General features: G+C 38.3%; 1 protein-coding gene across 3 annotated transcripts in view; it reads left to right on the top strand.

Annotated features, from left to right (window-relative positions):
- KIAA0825 (KIAA0825 ortholog) overlaps nucleotides 1-16,033 on the top strand; it is a 403,281-nt gene that overhangs the window by 198,001 nt on the left and 189,247 nt on the right. For all 3 annotated transcript variants that reach the window (XM_067731233.1, XM_067731231.1, XM_067731232.1), the window contains 3 exons: nucleotides 1,240-1,399; nucleotides 5,441-5,599; nucleotides 7,392-7,486. In XM_067731233.1, the coding sequence (XP_067587334.1) occupies nucleotides 1,240-1,399; nucleotides 5,441-5,599; nucleotides 7,392-7,486 (414 nt within the window). The remainder of the gene's footprint in view (nucleotides 1-1,239; nucleotides 1,400-5,440; nucleotides 5,600-7,391; nucleotides 7,487-16,033) is intronic.

Below are 16,033 nucleotides of genomic sequence, written 5' to 3'. Positions count from 1 at the left end.
TTTGTTTGTTTAAAGATTTACTCTAGCTAATAAATATCTTTAAGAGTAGGATTTGCTTTATTTTTTAGCAAGGCTTATATGATAATAAAGTTCTTTTTTTGGTTTTTTTTTTAGAGGATGCTTTGAAGCTACATGTGGAAGCAATATAACAGTTAATGTCCAGCAGCTGGGTATCATTTGGTTCAGTCTTCAGGTCAGCGGCACTGACTCTTAGCAGAATGAATTTATAATCACGGCAAAATCTCAGTAATGAACTGCAGTATATAGCTGATTACACCACAGTAAATTTCATTTAGTCTGGGAAACAGTGGAAACCCATGCGTTTTCTTAAGAATACATAGACTGCAAAGACTAACGTGATCCTAATAGCACTTGTAAAAAGAAAATTAGTATGGAATATATATGATGTAAGTTGAATATCGTGATTAATTTTACACTGGTACAGCTTGAGAATTTTTTAAAAATTATGTCATCCATTATTACTATGTAATAATGTTTAAAATCAATAATAAGCATATGAGTTCTCATAAAAGAAACCTTTCCCACATATAACTTGCACATTCCTGGTGTGGTTATAATAGACCCTTTTCCGGGAAGGATAAGCAGGGTAGTGACTTTTGCTAAGTTATCTGTCACCTAGAAGGAACAGGAGGGGGGCATGTATTTTTAGAAGGCAACAAGTGTCAAAAGGCCAATTTAAAATACCCAGTGGTCAGCACTCCTGCAGGAAGCACCCAGCCTATATTTAGCATAATAGGCTCCCCCTTTTGACACTTTAATTAGTCTTTAATGTGTTCTGAGACAGGTGTAAAGAGGAATCTGCAAAAGACAGAATACCAAAGCTATTTCTGGCATCAAAGATACTCTTTATCCTCAAAGAGAAAATACAGATTATTTCTTACATGTTTTTAAAAAGAAATGTTTTGTTTTCATCCCATGATTATAGCAATTTCAACAGTTGTGGTAATGGGGAAATGTTTTATAGATAGGAGTATAAATGCAATAAAGAAATGTTTTAAAAGAAACGATTCAATTTTTAAAAATGCTTTCAGGTGCTCAGTTCTAAGGCACTGTTTATGTGAGCTGCAGCCTTTTGGGAAGGCTTACCTATTTGAGCAAAGTCTTTATAGGTGCTTTGAATCCGAGATTTACATCGACTCTCCACACTCAATCTCTTTGATTATTTTCCGTCTTTACAGTTCTTCACCACTGATACTTACATGCTTTCTTTGTATTTAGTGCATTTATGACGATAGAGGAAAGCACAGCCTTAGAAGAAGGAGATATTGCTCTTGAACTGACTGAGCAGAAAATAAACATGATGGTCCTGGATATCTGCCACAAACCAGGTGGCAGCGAGTACCTGAGGCAAATTTATCACATCATGCGGCTCAATGAGGTAGGGAAACGGCCTTTTTACCGAGCAATTAGGTGTGTACTGGCCTGAGGCAGCGTCTGCTGGCAGCTAAGGGTTAGTCAAGGAGGTGATAATACTTCTTAAAGTCAATACCAAACTCAATATTGCATTATTAATAGAATCTATTCAGCCCCGGCTGTTCTGCATTTGTACAGCAGAAGCTTCACCGAAGCAATGTCGGTTTTATTTATACGGTTTAAACAATGACACGGTTCATGTACTCAGTTCGGAATTGTAGAGACTAGAGGTGTAGTATGGGAATCGTGTATTCGTGACCATTAAGCTGATGTTAAAATCTGGTATTTGTGAAATGAAGAATTTTCTGAAGAGAGATATAGCTCTTCTCCTGTAGCCGTCATACTCGTGTTGGTGAAGTTGAAGATTCCTTACATAATGAGAAACTTCAGAAGAATATCGAACCATATTTGGGAGCAACTAGATTAACCCAAGAAAGTACATTAATGTAGGGACACTGATTAGAACCAATGTCATGCTTATTCACCTCTCTGCTGGGTTAAGCGTCTGACCTTGCATGTATCTGGCTATTTTAGCAAAAATGTAAAGAGTAGGTATCTCAGTTATTACTTGAAACAATACAAGTCTGCTAACTTAGGTTTTTAATTTGATCATACATATCTGGATTCGAATGTGACATCTAGTGTGAATTAGAATTATGTTTATATTTGCAAACACATGAATGTATTTTTTGGCATAATAAAAATTGTATAATATGAATAATGTTAAGATATAGTGTTTTATCTCCATGAGGCAGGCCTTAAAAACCATACATTTCCAAGGAGTGAATTAACTCTACCACAGGATTTTACAACTCAGTTACATAAATGTTCTCCCCACTATTATCTATCTGAAAGTTACTTCAAGTAAATCTTGTTTTCTGGCCTGCAGAGAGGTAATCAACCAGTCAACTTCAATGATCACCTGAGAAGGATGGAGGCCTTTGTAGCTATGAGTCAAGGTCCTGTTCTTAAGGGACTGGAGCTCAGTAGAAATTGTTACAAAGTAACACAACCTGTTCATGCTTGCTAATGATCTCTCACAGCTTGTTTGAGGTTTCCATCTCAGGCAAGCAGGAGGTCGCGGCCTTGGCAAACTGAAAGACCTCCATTACGGAGTCAGAGTCTTCATGGGCATGTCAACCTGGCCACCCAGATTGGCCAAAGTAACTGTGGTGGTTACAGAGGAACAGATGTTGTAGTCAGAGTACCCTCAGAGCCTTAGTAAAGTTGATTTACAATAATTCTGAGCACAACAATGGCTGGTATAGATTGCCAGACTGATAGAGGAGTCTTTTCTTTCAAAGTTCCATAACACAAGAAAGATCAGTAAATCACCAGTAAGCAAAATCAACAAAAGTTAAGTTGGATATTTACTGGCCATCGGCCACCTGTTGTATTCAGGAAATCCAAAGGCTGTTTTCTCGTAGAACTCGTGGAACTCTGAGGAAGCATTTCTGAACAGGTGTGCTATGAGAGCTGATGTACGTAAGACTCTTTGCGGGAGTATCACCACATTTTGATTCAAAGTTACGATTTTTCTTTCTCTGCAACTGAATATACTTACTGTTATGGCAACATCTATCAGATGGGAAAGCAAGCTAAGTGCTTGGTGGTTTATTGTGCTGTGTGAAATGCAGGCTGCAAGGTTAGAGGCACAATGTAAGGTGAGGATAGAATCAACGAAAGTAGCAAGGCCTCTGCCTTGAGTACTTAGACAAAGCAGGCAGTAAACACAAATAACACAAGGGTGACTGAGTGACTAGCATAATACTTATGGCTGCTTTTATACTGTGAGGCATCGTTATGCTGTAGGTAAATTGCACCGTGACGTTTGTTCATTTGATGAGTGGCGTCATGTCTTTAGCACTTTCAGGTGTGCTGCTAAATTGTGTTCGAAAACATAAATACAGAGCATTTACACGTACAGGCCTGGGTGAGTGGAAGCATGGGTGTGCTATTGAGAGACAGGGAAGTTTTGAGAGAAGATGAGATTTTAAATGTTTGAGGTAAAGGTAAGGTGTCCGAGCATAAAAGTCCAAATGGTGGTTGAAGATGCTGGCCAGAAGCACAGATACAAGAGGCTCTGACTAGATTTGGTGGCTTTCAACTAGGATGGTAGTTGAGCTCATGAGGCCAGTGTATCTCTTCAGTGGAGAGCAACAGAGAAGCGATGGGTAGAGGAATAAGCTCTGATGTAACGGCACAGGGAATATGTTCAGGAAAGGATGTTCAAAGAAAAATGTATTTCTTCTAAAGAAAGACCACATTAGCAGTACGTCTGGTTAAAGTGATGCCACAGAAAATCTGAGGCTTTTGAGAAGGGGTAGTGGCAAGTGTCAATATAGCACAGAGGTCAGAGAAATCCACAAGGGAGAAAACACCATTGTGTTCACAGCTTGCAACAGAACAGAGCACTTTCTCTTTTCTGAATTGTGGAAACAAAAAAAGCCAAAACATAGCCACGTAAGGGGAAACAGTGAGAACGATTGTTATTAGCCAAAACAAAGCAGTTTTTCAATGAAAGGGGAATAATTTATTCCTTTTTAAATTTTTACTTTCAGAAATCATGATGGAGAAAAATTGTTTCTGTTCAAAAATCTAAATCTAATATACTTTTCTGATGGCTTTATTGTTATCTAATAATATTTAATAAGAGTCCGTGTGTGTCTGTCGGATGATACAGAATTAATCATTCTAAAAAAGATATGGTCCACAATGAGCAGGTTTAAGAAATGTCAAGCAGTGTTTTTTATTGCGAGATGGAGGGTTTTAGGATCTGAAATTTGCCTTCTACAGTGAGTACAGCAGGCGTTCTCTATTCATGAAGTTACAGAGGCACGGGGAAAACACAGTGACCTGAGACCAGAGGTCTGGCTTCTTACTGACGCTTCCAAGCTCCTGTGTGTGACCTCAAGTTTGTCATCTGACCTTTCAGAGCCAACCACTGAATGTAGTGTGGGCTAGAGTTTCTCAGACTTTCATGTGCCTACTCATCTCCTGGGAAAGCTTGTGAACAGGCAGATTCTCATTTGGTTGGGCCTGAGATTCTGCTTTTCTAACACGCTCCTGGGTGAGGCTCATTTGGCTGACCCACACACCGGACTTTGAGTAGTAAGGGTTTTCAAGATGACCTCTGAAGTCATTTTCAGCTCTAACTTTCTGACCCTAAGTCCTAACCCTAACCTTCAAGAAAACATTATATTGTGACACTAAAAATCAGGAGGACATTTCTGTTATATTATTTATTAAATGACTTATTAAGTATTTGATAGTTTGAGGGAAACTTTTAGTCATTTAAATTTATCGTTTTCCAGAAGGAGTCTTATGAAGTAGATTATGGTTATTCACCTTTTTATTTATGGATGGAAAATGAGGTATAATGCAGTAGATTGACTTTTTCTTTTCCTCCCCAGGTTGTCACTGGCATTTGGGGGTAGAATTAAAATTACATACTTTGAGCTTCTATTGAACCTTGATATTTTTCAGTCCACAGTGTGAAACTAGAGTTTAGGAGCTTGCATTATAATTAATTCTACATAGAGGGAGACTGCTTGCAGGGAACTATCAGAGTACTTAGTTCTCTGCTGAGCATGGAGTAGGTAGCAACTACACTTAATGAATGAATGAACAGTCATGGACTGTGAATAGTCATGCACCTGAGTTAAGTTTTGGTAACCAGACATGTTAACATGTGAAGAAATGACAAGACAATGCCTATTAAAAAGATTCTGATATATCAAGCGTACATTCATTATGTGAGAATTTGTTAAATGGCTTTCTAATCTGTCCTATATATTAAGTGAACCTGTTTTTGATGGGTTTATTGTAATCCTGATGGGTATGTACTCTGCTATGTTTCTTCTGAAAATGTATTCTGTCCTGAGGCAAATAATACTGTGTAATGTAGCAAATGTGCTGAAAGGGTAGGTTTGGATATTGACCAGTTTATTCTTAAAGAGAATATATGCTTCCTACCATCACGACTTGTAATTTTTTTCCCTTGAAGGAGCATTTAAAAGAACAGCTGTTTTCTATGAATGGTTCAGAGGAAAAGCCATTTCGCATTCAACCTTTAAAGGTGACCTTGAGGAGTGTGGAAGATCAGCCCTCTGCCTTTAACCCTTTCCATGTGTACAAGGTGTTTAGCGAAAACATGCTTGATCAGGTATGTGGAAATTAAATAGTAAATTTAATTAAAATTTGTAGAGTTGTTTTTACACAAGTTAGAAAAGAAGTGCTTTGTGTTTGAGTATTTACTCCTAAGCTTCTTTGGCTAGGAAGCAAAAGGCCTTGTTCTTGTTTGCGCAAATTGACTTGGGAAAAGTTATTTTACCTTCTTTCTATTTGTCAAACGGATTCATATGTTTGGTCTGTAAACTTTGACTTTTGCCCCGGTCGGTTCACTGTGGGCAGAGGGAGCATCTGTTCGGCTGTGTCTCTGGCAGCCTCGAGAAACCGCGTGTTTCTTACAGTCTTCCCCTCCCTGGCTTCCCCCATCTCCCAATACACACACTCAACAAAACACCTTGCAATCTTTATGAATTTATCTAATTTATCAGGTAAACTATAAAATAGTTTAAAATTGATTGTAAATAGGGCTTTGAGCTCCTATTTTAAGTGGCATGAGGTAAATTTGCTGTTTTATAACCCTAAGCACATTCCTGAATTTAAAATGAATTTGTTAACGATCTTAAAGTCAGGATGTTTGGAATAAAGTCAGTGTGATAAACACCACACATTTTTTAATGTCAGATAATGCCATTGTTTCAGCTGCATGTTTCATAGTCACATTAAAAAGATCATCTTTATTCCAAAGGACTTGAAACCTAAAGTTGCTTTTGCTTTGTTCTTTTTTTTGGTCCCTTTTCCCAGTAGCCTCCTGACAGACTATTTGAACTAACAGGGCAGAAGAGAAGGATTGCTTGACCTAGAGCTCTGATGAAAATAAGAATTAAAACAATGGCCTAATTCGGGATGCAGATAATATTTTTACCATGCCTGTTACAACCCTAGTCTACATTCATCAATACTGTAGTAGAATAAGACCTTCAAATGCTGACAACCCGGGGCAGAATTCTCCTGCTCTATGACAGGATTGTAGTGCTCCATTAATCAGCAGGTGACAGGGCATAGTTCTTGTTGGATTTTAAACACTGGCCTAGATGCTTGTTATCAAAACTATTTAGTGTTAAGGGGTATAAGCGTCTATAATACTTTAAAACCAAATATATTGTATAAGTTTGAGTTTATTGGCTGCCTTCCTGTGTTGTACATTAGATTCCTCCAGCCATAAATAATCATTGTAGCTGTTAAATTATCCTCACTTCATTTAAATAAATGGTATGTTGTATTCAGTTCTGAATTATGAGATTATCTTTCACAGTAATTTTTCTCCTTGCTCTGTTGTGAAATTATCTATTAAATGAGAAAAAAAAGAATTACTTATGTTATTTACAGGTCCTTATAATTTCCCCTTTAAAGCCGATTTTTAACCAAAAACATTAATATCCTACTCTAATTAGGCTGTGTCTTGTAATTTGAGCCATAGTACTTCCATCTTTGTTTTTTTAATCAAACTTCTGGGTGCTAAAAAAACCCCCAAAAAACTATAAATTGATACATGAAAAAGTTGCCAATTATTTTGCTTTGCTCTACAGAGTCACCCTTTCAGAGAAACTTGTTGGGCAAATTTCATTAGCTCTTGGAAGAATAACGACTCAAGAAATTGATTTATATTTTTATAAATAATGACTACATCCCCAAATGGATTTATAAATTAATTGCTGTCTTATTGGAATAAAAACCTTATTCTGTGGACATGATTGATGTTATCTGTCTAAGTCCTTGTTCTGGACCCCCCTCCTTCTTAGTTAGTCTATCACAGCTGGAGCTTTAATTTACTGATCATATTAACTCTGATTAATAACTAACAATAGCGTCTTCTCATTTATCAACAGTCAGCTATCACAAAATGGAACTGGAATTGGTCAAACTTGCTGCCAAATTATCTGGGACTGGATAAGACGACCTTCAATGTACTGCTCAAAAACAGGTAATAAGATTGGGGATTTGGGGCATGTGGCAGGGGAAGAGGATATATATCTTTTATATATAGATTGTTTGTGAGTGTGTGCGTGTATATATATGTATATATATATATTTGAAATTATATGAAGTATAGTTTCTGAATGCTGTTTTTCTATAGTAAGCATTTGCAGAAGGCAGGAAAACTTTTTCTGAGATGAAATTGGTTGATTTTAGTCTAAATTTTAAATATTTTTGATTTTGTGTTGTAAACACCAAAAGTTATTGATTTGAATGTCATTATAATACTATGCCTTTGTTTACAACAATTTAATGAATGCATACAAAATGCCAAGACAAATCAGCTAATCAGGGGAAACATGTAAGTAAAACTGTCATGATTGAATTTTTTTGCTTTTCAGCCAGTTATTTTGGCACCGTCTTGCTGTAGTCTCAGTTGCATACTACTTTACACACATACGGACACACTCGTGCACTTACACCCCAGGACAACCCAATAAAATGATAATGTGATTTCAGGCTAGGAGTCTATACATGTAATTTATTTTGCACAAAAGCATAAATGTTTTCTTTATATTTTCGATCAATGAATATGGCTTTTTCCCATACCTTTAAAGTTTTCAGTGAAAACAGTAAGGTGTAAATTTTAAATGCTCATTTCTCTATCAAGTATCACATTTTTACATAAAATATATATGTGCAGTTGCTTTTATTCTTCAGGTATTATCTGTTTGTTTACACTCACTTATCTTCTTTATGATCTTTGTATGTTTTCTTATCTTTCTGAAAAAAATATAAAGTATCATTTTTCATAAACGACAATAAGGATAGTGACATACTAGAATTGTCAAATCATCCTTGAGATATCTGGGTGCATATAAGAAAATATCTTGAGAGAGAGATTTCAGTATTTCCCAGGTGGAGATTTTTTTTAAAAAGCAGCTTTATTGCCAAGAAAAGTGGTAGCTTAGATGTGTCGTCATAGTGGTATTCCTAATATTTCACCCCTGAATGAAGCTCACCCACCCATCATGGACAAAGTTGAACAATCCAGAAACTTCCCCATCAAGGACAGAGCCTTCTCTCAGCAAGCTTACCACGTGGCAGGTAGTAGTTCAGAGTGCACCCTATTAATGCACAAGTCCCCCACAGGTGTTCCCAACCTGTGCCAAAGTTGCCTGGAGAGATGAGAGGTAGGGGTGGTGGAGGAAAGGCCAGGTCTTCTGTTGAATCTATGGCTACACAATGTTTACCCAGTATTAAATGTCTATCTGGAAACAAACTAGGGAAGATAGAAGAAAAAGTCAGCCTTTGACAGATGAACACAGAGTAGGTATTCTCTAAAGGTGGTGTTTGATCAACAGTCATGTTGGAATAAGCTATTTGGAAAGTTTTGAGTTTATGTAGATTAACTGTATTATAATTTACTAAGTCTTTTCAGCTGTGAATTGCTGCTTCCAGTCCACTAAATGGTAAGCTAGGGGCAACCTATCCTTCAAAACTTACTGCATTTGCTCTGTATAATATTCACTTTTAAGTGAATTTGTGTTTTACCCCAAATTGCATATTGTTGTTTTTGTTTAACAACTTTAGTTATACCTCAATTAGGTTGATAGCTATTAAAGTCTATTTCCCTGACTTATTATGTGCAGGAGTGAGTAGGGAAAAAGAACTCCTAAAAATTTAGCCAGAAGTAACAGGTCAAAACAGTTCTCTTGGAAAAGGGTCATGAATTTTTTTTATTATTATTAATTTATTTTTTGGCTGTGTTGGGTCTTTGTTGCTGCGTGCAAACTTTCTCCAGTTGTGGCGTGCGGGGGCTACTCTTCTTTGCGGTGCGGGCTTCTCAAAACAACTGCTCGTTGTTTTGAGCAGTACATTCAATAAAGGTACTTCTCTTGTTGCCGAGCACAGGCTCTAGGCACGTGGGCTTCAGTAGTTGTGGCGCCCAGGCTCAGTAGCTGTGGCTTAAAGGTCCTAGAGCGCAGGCTCAGTAGTTGTGTGCGCGGGCTTAGTTGCTCTGCCGCATGTGGGATCTTCCCGGACAAGGGCTCAAACCCGTGTCCCCTGCCTTGGCAGACGGATTCTTAACCACTGCGCCACCAGGGAAGTCCCAGGATCATGAATTTTTAACAAAAACAGCTAGAATCTCTTAGATCCTTAAAGAATGGTGTGAAAAGCATTCTATTCTAAACTACCACATACCACAAGCTACAATGAATATAATTGAGCTGCCTTAGAAGGATGAAAGACCCCTGAGAGTTTTTCATCTCTTTTAGCACTTTCCCATTTATTTTAAGAGTGTTATTTATGAGACTTGATTAACATTGGACTGATAAGGAAAAGTTTTTCTGTTATTTTCTCTGAGAGGCTCTCTTGTTTGGGTTTATCTGAAATGCTGATTTAAAAAGAAATAGTGCATTGAATTTTTTTTTTAATTTTTCTTTTTCTGGGCTTTCTCTAGTTGTGGTGAGCAGGGGCTACTCGGCATTGTGGTGAGCAGGGGCTACTCGTCATTGCGGTGCTCAGCCTTCTCATTGTGGTGGCTTCTCTTGTCGCGGAGCATGTGCTCTACACGTGTGGGCTCAGTAGTTGTGGTTCTCGGGCTCTAGAGCGCAGCATTGAATTTTTGACAACATGGTTATTTGAAATTACATATTTGAAAATGAGACCACAGAACACTGAGCTTTTAAAATGGGAGTTATATATGCTGTCCTACATCCAAAAAGTGATACTTCTTACGTACAACCATGATCTTTGGAGTTAGGCAGAGCCAAAGATGAAAACCTAGAGCAGCTCAGCTGAATATGCTCAGTTCTTTTTTCCAAAAGTCACCAATTAAACAAGTTACTTATTCCCTTTTTTCTTCTCTTTAATTGGTAATAAAGTCATACTAATCTATCTCTACACTATGGTTGAGTTCATATAGAGCACTGAAAATGTTGTCTGGGAACAAACATTTGTCACAAACAAATGTCACAACAAAAGTGAACTCAAATATACAAATATGAAAAAAGTTGAGGAGAAGGGAATCCTTTCTATTCACCTCCTAAATTCCTTTGTGCCTGGCCTTCAAATCCAATATCATAAGCAGACCATCTGTAGACTTACTCTCTCAAGACTGTAATACCCTGAGTGGACAAGATTTCCCTCACCTCCAGAACAGGATGGAAATGGGAAAGCAGTATTCCTGGGTTCTCAGGCCAGTCCTGTTGTGAGCTTACCTTAAGAAAGTTATCTAAACTATTCAACTTTGGAGTTTCTCATCTTTAAAATTAAGCGATGATAATTATATAGTTACTTCATAGAGATTGTTGACACAATCAAGAGAGTGCTTAAAGGATATGAAGTGGTTTTGGAAGTTTAAAACACTGTACATACTTAGAAAAGTAGTAGCATAGCAGAAAGCAGTGTTAGTGTCTGGCCAAGTAAGGAAACAGTAAAGGTCATTTGGGATTAGTAGGGAGTTGGAGGTGGGAGGTGGGGCAGTCAGGTTATACCTGAGGTCAAATATATGGAGGTTATGTACACTCCAGGCCTAAACCAATCATGAGGGTCAGAACAAGTGTCAGGTCAGAGACCAGGCAGCAGGCCCATGAGTCTGTAAGACAAGCAGTGAAAAAATGAGCAAGGAAGAGGGTCTAAAGACCAGGTGAGCCACGTAGGAGGTAAAGACTCAAGGGATGAGCACTTGAGGGATGGTTCAGGTACATGAAAGAGGAGATATGGTGGTGCCAATAATATGTGTATCTGAGACAGCACTAACCTTTGTTCCACAAGCTGATTCTGTGCTGACTGCAAAGTCAGAACGAATCTTGAAGTGGCAGCCTGAGTCCTTGACCGGGACGGGCCCTCTGCTTACTATCAGGCCTCATCTCAAAACACGTCCCTCCAATTCAGATGATGTTCTAAGTTCATTGCCTTTCCTGTTCTTTGGATTCTCCAAACTCTTCCCCATTTTAGGGTCTTGGTACTTGTAGTTCCCTCAGCTCTTTCCATGGCTGGTGCCATCTTGTCTATCTGGGGCATAAGTCGCCTGCTCAGAGAGGTCTTTCCTTATCACCCATCTAAAGTGATCCTCCAAGTCTATTTCACTGTGCTCTCTCAGTTGAGCTATCACTACCTGAAATCATAGTTTCTGTTTATTGTCGTTTAACCCTGCTTCCCCCCGCCGCTCCACCTCCAGGGTGGAAAGTACAATCCACGAGAAGAGTGCCTTGGCTGTCTTATTCCAACCGTGTCTTCAGTACCTAGACTAGCCCTTGGGCACATAGCTGGCTCTGAGTAACATTTGTTGGATTAATTAACAAACAAATGAGGAATAAGAATGCAGAGAAAAAGTCAGCCTTTGACAGATGAACACAGAGTAGGTATTCTCTAAAGGTGGTGTTTGATCAACAGTCATGTTGGAATAAGAAATGTATCCTGGGAAATCTCGAGTAAAAATTTATCTGTATGCATATTCATTCATTTGGATGAAAATCGGGTTAATTAAGCTTTGTATGTTTAAAATGCCTGTTTTTGTTATTATGTGAAGTTCAGCTCAGATTAAAAGCACAGAACACGGGTCTTTATTTTTAATGTATTGATTTAGTTCAAGCCATAACCTCTCCAGCAACAAAGTCTGTTCTCTACTCCACGATTCAGAAGCCTTTTGACTTTTGGGTGGTAGGGTTTGTATTTGTTAAATGATACTATCATTGAAAATTTTAAGATAGAGTTGGATGACAAAAACATCCAACCAAGCCTTTATAAATTTGTGATTTTCAAGGCATTTGAAGAAATAGATAGTAGCTGAGACCTCAGAAAAGAGATCCTGAGTATATATTAATGATATATGTTTTTCAACTTAGAAAGTTTGCCATTGTGGAAAATAAAGACTCCTTAGAGGCTTAGAAAATCAACATATGTATCAGTTCTACACCTTTACCTTTAATGCCATGTAAGAGTAAGTACAGTGATTGTACATTGATCCTTTGAAATAATAAAGGTACTTTTCACAGTTTCTTACGATTACTTTCCTGCTTTCTTTCTCACCCACTTTAAAATAAATCCAGACTATCGAATGAGATGGTGATTGCATTTGCAGGAAAGCTCACCAGAAGGAACACTCTGTATTCCTTCATTCACGGCGAATCTCCAGACTGCCATTTTGGTATTGTTTTCCTTGTCACTGGAACAAATTTATGTTGCTTCTTTTCTCTTTACCTTATTTATTCCAGACTAATTCCCAAGAATGGTGGCATTGAAAATAAGCTGTGAATACAGTGGAATGCTATGCTATTTTAACCATCTAAATATACTGCATATGAGTTTGGCTTTGCGTTGAACAAACACAATTAAATATGATGGCAGGAACAGCAGAAGGGGTGGTGGTGGCAGATTTCTGGCTATCATTTTGGGGCCTTTCCCAGTGGACGATAACCATACATCTGAGAGGAGACGGGAGTTTAGAAAACATATTTTAAAAGAGCCGTTGATCTGTGGAGTTGATTGTTTGCTTTTAATAATAATAATTATTAAAGTGCCTTTGAGCTGTATCCTGTGTGTGCCCTGTGGTGTGTAGAGAGTAGGAAATACTGTCTCTGGCCTTGAACTGCACACACGACACTCTCCAATGATCGTTCTCAGGCAGTGCTGCCATTAACACAATGTTTATAGTTGCTCACAGCAGTAAATTCCTGATGTAGCAGCAGGCTGCCTGGTTATGGAGAGATGGGTTTAAGAAAAAGGGGAAGCTGATTTTATGAATACACACCTCTGAGCCATTACATACATCGCATATGCCATGGCATTCAAATGTTGTTTTTTTCATGCTCTAGCTCCCTGGAAAACCCTTTCCTTCCCACCTCCACCAAAAGATCTCAGACTGAGTGATTCTACCCACCAACACCATCTTCTCTAATAGGAGCAGGCTTCCCTTCCACTTTTAATTCCTAAAGCAGCGTGTTTTTTGGACAGAGATTGTCTACAATGTATCTAGGAGATATAAATTTAACTTCTGATCCTCAGGATTTTCAGGGGTTAGGGCTTTGGTACATGAACCAAACAAATCCATAAACGTGTATTGTTTTCTGAGTGGTAACTTTTATATGTCGTCTTTTACGGTGTATGAAGTACTTTCACACAAATCTTCCCCTTTGACACTCACTACAACTATGTAATAAGACACAGGTACTTGTGAGGATGCAAAATGACATACCCAAGGTCACAGATATTAAGTGGAGTCTGGAAGGCAAAATGAAGGCTTCTGATTCTGTTTCTGGTGCTTTATCTACTACACCGTATTCCTGGTCAGTTTTTTCCAGCTTTATTGAGATATAATTGACATATAGCAGTGTGTGAGTTTAAGTTGTACAGCGTATTGATTTGGTACACTTATATATTGCAGAATGATTACCATCACAGTGCTAAGTAACACCGCTATCACCTCGCATAATTACCATTTCTTTTTCGTGGCGAGAACATGTAAGATCTACTCAGCAACTTTCAAGTATATAATAGAGTATTATTAACTATAATCACCATGATGTACGCTAGATCCCCAGAATTTATTAGTCTTATAACTTCGGGTTTGTACCCTTAGGTCAAAATTTTTTTTTTAATTACCTCAGTATTCACTGTACAAGTACTGGTGATAATGAAAACAGAAAGCACTCGCCACGTGGCTGGCATAATTTAAGTAAATTACATACACATTTAATTATAAATCCTTATGATAACCTTATGAAGTAGGTACTATGTTCGCATTATTTTCCTGATAAGGAATCTGAGGCACCGAGACGCAGAGCTCTCAGATTCTAGCTTATGTCCACATTCTTAACCACTTCTATTAATTCTCTAGAGTTGTGCTTACTTTACTCATTCAAAAAATATTTTCGAGCATCTGCTTTGTGAAATGCATTTATTTATAATAAAGTAACAGTTTACTAGAGAATGTTAATATATGTCAAAGGGTCCTTGAGAGCTATTCCACACAATTTTTAATTCATTGTGAATTTCCACTTTGGTTATCACAATGCTTATCCCCCCTCTTCCACTCCTTATATCCCTCTCAGCAACTGGCTCACCATCACCTATTTACCAGGAAAATTAAGACTGTCTAACATGAATCTCCCAGCTTTTCTTCCTAAACTTCAGTTTTGTTTATGTCATCTCCAGTCCTTTGCTTCTTGTCTTTAGCCTTGGAGGAAGAGGGCCCTCTTCTAGTTAAAACTTGAGAAGTAAGTTGACAGTATTTAGGTTGTAGAGGGTCTGAGGGCTGAGAAATTTGGACTTTAACTGTTGGACTTGAGGGAATCATCAAAGCCTTTAAGCAAAGGAGTGATAGGAACAGAAAGCTACTTTAGGACATTAATAGTAGCTGGGGTGGAGGGACAGGATAATTAAAAGGAGGCAAGACCAGATTAGAGACTATGGCTAGAGACTGAGGAGGAGATTATATATCACAGATATAAAAGATATTCCCAAGGAAGCTTGGGGGCCCAGCTAAATCTCTTCCTCATTTGGGTAACAGTTAGCTCTGATACTTTTTCTTTGAAGCCAGTGTGGCCTAGGTGTTTATAGAAAGGTGCCATGCTTACCATTTCTTCACATTGAGTGTATCAGTTCACATCCTCCAAGCAGGTGCCAAAATGGGATTAGAGGTACATGAGATTTGGCAGGAGAAATGCACGTGGAGGGTAAAGAGGAGGAAACAGGAATAGGCAGGCAAAACTTCGGACCCAGTTGCTGATCTGATACCTGTGAAAGGAGGTGGGGCAGAGGATTGGGTTGGAAGAGGCTCAGTTAACAGAGTAGTTCTAAGAAAGTGTTGACAAAGCCAATGGGGACTCCTTGAGCTAAAGTCCCACACTGGAAGAGTCTCATGTCCTGCAGGAACGGGCTGGTACTCTACCTCCACTGTGCTCAGACACTGACTGAGATCTGCTTGGGAGAAGCATGGCCTAAGCACAAATGCAATGGTAGATGCAGAGGAACGACAGCTAGGGCCCTCACTCCTCGTGCTAACTGCAGCAGGAGACGTGAGTGGTGCATTTCCGTGGCTCCCACAGTGGGGATGCCAAGAGTGATTCTCTTACATATGGAGAGATTGTATGTGTATGTATTATGTAAGTTAAGTTAACAAGGATGGGATTTAAATAAAGGTGTCTGTTACTTTAGTGAGGTAGAAAACAGACAACCTAAATAAATATATTAAATGCTATTGACAGAAATGCAGAATTAGCAACATTTTGATGAAAGGAAGGTATAATAATTTTCTCAAAAGCAGCCATGGGAAAATTCTTTACTCGTCAAGTTGAACCAAAATTCACTTTGTACTGAATTTTCTCCTACGCAATTATGCATTCACATACTGGCACTTTGGGGTTCTTGCAACAGATCAAAAGCTATTAAAAACTTGCTTGAATGGAGTAAATTATTTTTTCAATAACTATTCTTTAAGTCTCTCCCCTGTCAAATTCTGTTCAGACCCCAAAGCCTCTATGATGTTTTTCTACAAGAAGTTTTAGCATAGTTTCCACCAGGAGTAGCTGTTATAGGCCCATTGGAT

This window comes from Pseudorca crassidens, chromosome 3, assembly GCF_039906515.1.
Source record: "Pseudorca crassidens isolate mPseCra1 chromosome 3, mPseCra1.hap1, whole genome shotgun sequence".
Taxonomy (NCBI): Eukaryota; Metazoa; Chordata; class Mammalia; order Artiodactyla; family Delphinidae; genus Pseudorca; species Pseudorca crassidens.
This window is presented reverse-complemented; position numbering and strand designations above follow the sequence as displayed.